The sequence below is a fragment of the Mugil cephalus genome, chromosome 18 (genome assembly GCF_022458985.1).
Source record: "Mugil cephalus isolate CIBA_MC_2020 chromosome 18, CIBA_Mcephalus_1.1, whole genome shotgun sequence".
Classification (NCBI taxonomy): domain Eukaryota; kingdom Metazoa; phylum Chordata; class Actinopteri; order Mugiliformes; family Mugilidae; genus Mugil; species Mugil cephalus.
Genome location: NC_061787.1, coordinates 810,001 through 814,949, shown reverse-complemented (window position 1 = coordinate 814,949; position 4,949 = coordinate 810,001). Strand labels below are relative to the sequence as shown.

General features: G+C 36.4%; 1 protein-coding gene across 1 annotated transcript in view; it reads right to left on the bottom strand.

The window, feature by feature from the left end:
- Positions 1 to 869: 869 nt before the first annotated feature.
- Positions 870 to 4,949, bottom strand: part of rmc1 (regulator of MON1-CCZ1) — a 12,923-nt gene continuing 8,843 nt past the window's right edge. Inside the window, exons 18-21 of the mRNA XM_047568692.1 lie at positions 3,774 to 3,842; positions 3,597 to 3,684; positions 2,537 to 2,674; positions 870 to 2,091 (exon numbers count right to left, since the gene is read on the bottom strand). Coding sequence (XP_047424648.1) covers positions 2,012 to 2,091; positions 2,537 to 2,674; positions 3,597 to 3,684; positions 3,774 to 3,842 — 375 coding nt within the window. The 3' untranslated portion in view covers positions 870 to 2,011. The remainder of the gene's footprint in view (positions 2,092 to 2,536; positions 2,675 to 3,596; positions 3,685 to 3,773; positions 3,843 to 4,949) is intronic.

Below are 4,949 nucleotides of genomic sequence, written 5' to 3'. Positions count from 1 at the left end.
CGTGCCCCCGATCTTTGTCTTTTTTTATTTCTCACATGAATGATTGAGTTTAGAGTTTAAATGAATCTGTGATGAGACCAAGCGCATGGACGCAGCTAATGCGTTAGCTAGCGGTTAGCATTAGCATTAACATGTAAGAAGAATCCCCCCAAATAATGATAAACGTTACGTAATTTTGCCAACACAGAGGCTCCGATTTTACCAAGTGAAGACTCTCCAACAAATATATTACCAGAAGTAAGTGGAACCACTGTGGAGGGAAACGTAGTCAATACAACTTGAATTTTACCAATAAATAATTGCTAAACGCTAGCTAACGCATTAGCTTAGCTAACAGACGCAGATATTAGCTTAGCTAATGCGTTATTTAGCGGTTAGCAATTGTTTATTGGTAAAATTCACCGGGAATATAAAATGACAAGAATAAAAAACAAAAACTGAACAATATCATGTCAAACACAAACAGTTTCACCTTTTTCCACATATAAATTATTTGTTCGAGACAAAGAAGCTAAATTTCTTGATTCCTCACAATCGTATCAGTCAAATTTAACATCACATTTTCTTAAGTATGATAAAGAAAAACATAATGAACCCTGTATAATTGTTCATTTCAAGAAAAGAGTTTATTAGAGTTCATTTGTGTAATTATCAAGAGAAATAAAATGTATGTTTGTATATTCTCTGGTACTTTGTTCCAAACTTCCACAGAGCGACTCCACAAACCGATGTGCACATGTTTATAAGAGCTGAACCTTCTCCAGGTTGTTTAAAATGAATTTTCCTCTTAACTGATAAATACTTCATCTACTTTGCATCTATTCAGCCTGTAACACTGAACCCAGAGTCATGCAACACAGGAACTGTGATATGATACGATGTGGTTTATTTTCAGTCACACAAACAAGAATCAATGATCAAACCGACAGTAAAAGGAAAAATAAAACCCTAAATTCATCATGACATAGATTTTACACATGAAGTCATAGATTATTGTTGCCTATTTTGTAGAAAACATAAACTCTGTCCACGAGCAGAACATAAGAATGAAAAGTAAACCAAAAAAAAAAAAAAAAACAGAAAAATCTTTTAGAGAATAATTATTTTACATTTTAAGGCTTTTCTGAAAGTCACCAGTGACCTGCACAATTTCTGTTTGTCATCTAGACAGTTTCATAGTTTGACTCCTGGAATAGAAACACATCTATATTTAACACTGGTTCACTTTACATGTTTCACAATTTAATTAAATACAACTATGTGTCAGGAATTATCAACAAATGAGTTGAAATCCAACAAAATGACAGAAATTTGAATTTGATCTGATTAATCTTTGTTTTTTAACATGCTACACAAAAACTAATAATGCACTCAAGTCAATATTTTAGATGATCTTGGTCGTATCCAGGACTACGCTGAAAAAATGCTCGAGCTTCCAACATTAGTTTTTCAGAAAATAGCTTTTTTTTTTCCTCGTAAAAAATAACAGCGACTTTAAACGATGAAACTTTGCATTTAAAGGATTAAGTGACTGATTTGTTGTAGTTTTGTAAAGTGCTGAAGTGTTTTAAGAGATTTATGCAGAGAAACTATTAATCAGTTCAGTTTCTGTCCAGTGAGATCATAAGAGGGTAATAAAACTAAATTATAGCTTTCTGCTTTAATTTCTAACTTTGTGTAGAAAGTGGCTTTGTTACAAAAAAAAAAAAAAACTGACTCATGCTGCTGCTACACAGTCAAAATGATGTTGGTGTAGTAGCCGAAACACATAGTCCAGTTTTATTTATTCATCTTTACACAGTCACTTTAAACACATGGACATAATATATTTAATTATAGCATTAAAACATTTCTTCATACAGTTTAATTTAAACCGATTTATCTGGAACAAACTTCCGTCTCCTCCAGACGCAGCTTCGTCCTCATCAGCAGAGCTCGGTCCGTTTGGTCCTGAGGGTTCTGGTCTGAGCCTGGTTCTGGTCTGAGCCTGGTTCTGGTTCTGGTTCTGGGTTCAGACCGTGGAGGGTTTCATCAGCGCCTGCTCCCCAAAAAGCTGCTTGAAGTGGACCACGTGCTCCTCACAGTGCTCCCCTGGAAACACAGGTTCAGACTCATATTAAACCTCAGATCCGTCCTGTGTCACTCAGACTGAATCTGAATGAGAGTTTACAGACAAACCGTGAGACACTCGTCCAGAGGAGACACGGTGCAGGAGACAGTTTCTCTAACGAGGAATTCACTTAGAAATGAGCTAAATGATGTTCATTCGTCAGCATTAAGGCTGAAGCAGAATCCAGTCCGGACGACATGAATGTGTGAATACGTGTTTGTAGCTGGAGGCGACAGGAAGTCGCTGGTTTATCAAACTCCAAATACAAAACCAGCTCTGAGCCTTTAGTCCGATGTTATGATCTGATTTAATACACAACGACCACAGTCATGTGATGTAACCAGTGGTGTGTGTCGTGTCGCGTCGTGTCGTGTCGTGTTTATGTCGCGTTGCGTTTTTGTCGCGTCATGTCGCGTGTCGTCTCACCGGGGTTGAAGCTGGGACTCCCTCTGAGCCTCTGGTTTCTCTGCTGGAACGACCGAAACACGGTGTAGAACAGCATCTGGTCTCCCGTCTGTCGGGCCGCGTCCAGGAACTTCCGGGCCGACACGTTGTCGTGGCCTCCTGCTCCGGGACACAGAGCAAAGGTTAAAAAACGACTCTACAACCAGTACAAACACGGTTCATCCTGAGTGTGAACCAGACTCCAGCAAATAAAACAGTAACGACAGTTAAAATAATGTCAGGAGCTTTTTATATGTTTGTTAAATTCCTCTTTAAATAAAAATAACTCCCCTCACTCACATATCTCATCCAGAACGTCTGTTACACAACTACTGAGAAACAAGTTCATATTATTGTTCTCTGTCACATTTGGTATAAAAACTATTATCTAGAATAAGAACATATTATGTCGAGACTCAGACTTTAATGATCCATGAAAGAAAACACAAGAAAGATAAAATAAAATAAGATTAAAGTAAAATAAACAGTGTAATTAAAACCTTTACAGAACCAGCACTATGAACAAAACAGTGTCTCCATTATATTAGGAAAAGTCATTTAATAAAAATAATATATATATAAAAGATAATTAACAGGAGGGTTAAAGACAGACTCTAATGAGGAGAAGGGAAGTTAAGAGAAACATGACAGTTTCCTGTTGGTGGAAATGATGCGTCCATTTGTTCCTGCTGGGGTTTGATGGTTTTACTGTAGTTTTAGGTCCAGTGTGTTAATACACTTTGTCAGAATGAAAAATAAAAACCCTGTAAAGGACTTTATGATTCAATACGTTATTGAGATGTTATGATAAAGCAGAGAAAAGCTTTGAAGAGACTTTGCCAAAGAAAAAAGGAAGAATCGTGGACTTTGCACTTGTTGAGAAAAGGTAGAGGAGGTGGTGAGGGAGTCGTTCAACGTTCGGCCCCAAATCTGACTTTTTCTTTTCAAATCCATATTGTATTGGAAGAAAAAGCCTCATGGATATTTTTTCCACCCATAGTAAAGTCACACTGAAACATAAAACCAAAAGTTGTGAACGTACCGACGCTGCGGATGAATCTGAGCGCGCCCAGAACCTGCTGCTTCGACAGCAGAACCTCCACGATCTCGTCATTGGCCGTGGACAGACGCTGCAAAGAAACCGATAAAACACAGAAATAACGTCTGAGTCTGGACTGTAAATGTGACTCTGAGCAGTTCTCATGTCAGCGTCTGGTACCTTCAACATGTCCAGAGAAAGCTGGTGGGCTGGAGGATACGTGCTCTCCAGAGACAGAAGCAAACAGGCCTGGGAGGACAGAAGGACAGAAGGACAGAGACACGGAGACACAGAGACACAGTCTGTTCTTTATGTGGGTTTTTCCTTCTGAAACCTGACGCATATGAATCCAAACTCATCCACAAATCACATTTAAACAGAACTTGCACCTGAGAAAATCAAGAAGTTCACAGAAAGGAAACTGGAGACGTCGTTCACTGAGTGGAGGCAGAAGCTTTATCCACGTTTAAAAGAGTTAAAAGAGTTAAAAGAGTTGAAAGAGTCACGGCCGACGCTGCTCTGAGTGTTTATATAACAACAACCACAGTTTACAAACTCTTCCACGTTTTCCAGACTTTATCTCAGGAAAAAAAAAAAAAAAATATTTGTGTATCATGTAAATAAATTAAATTAATCTGAACATATATGAGTTTATCACTAGTTAATGTAGCTCGTACAAATGAGTTAAGATAAATTCAGTGATTAACTTTATGTTTTAGGAAACTGATCAACATGAATATTTTCATGAAACCTATAAATCAGATTCTGTTCTTTCTATACTGGTGTAGAAACGCTGCAGAAAAAACGTGTTCATACTGGTCATGTTACTGTAATCAGATTACTTTTGTCTTTACTGCAGAGATGTAACTTCATTACGGACTGAAACACGAATCAAACTTTCTGTGACAAACAGACTTGACTCAAAGAGACAAAGATGATGTCATGGAGTAATCCAGAAGTTATGTAACTAGTAGTGTAACTAATTTAATTACTTTAAGTAGCGAGTAACTAAGTGACGGAAGGTATTACTTTTTAAAAAGGAACTAGTAATAGTTTTTCAGTAACTCGTCCAACACTGAGAAGGAGCCTGGTCACAGTCCTATGAGACGTAGAGGCTGTATGTTTATTATTATTATTATTATTATTATTATTGCTATTATTACTATAATTATTATTATTTTTGTTCTTGTTTATTATTATTATTATTATTATTGCTATTATTACTATAATAATTATTATTATTATTATTGCTATTATCACTATAATTATTATTATTTTTGTTCTTGTTTATTATTATTATTATTATTATTGCTATTATTACTATAATAATTATTATTATTATTATTGCTATTATCA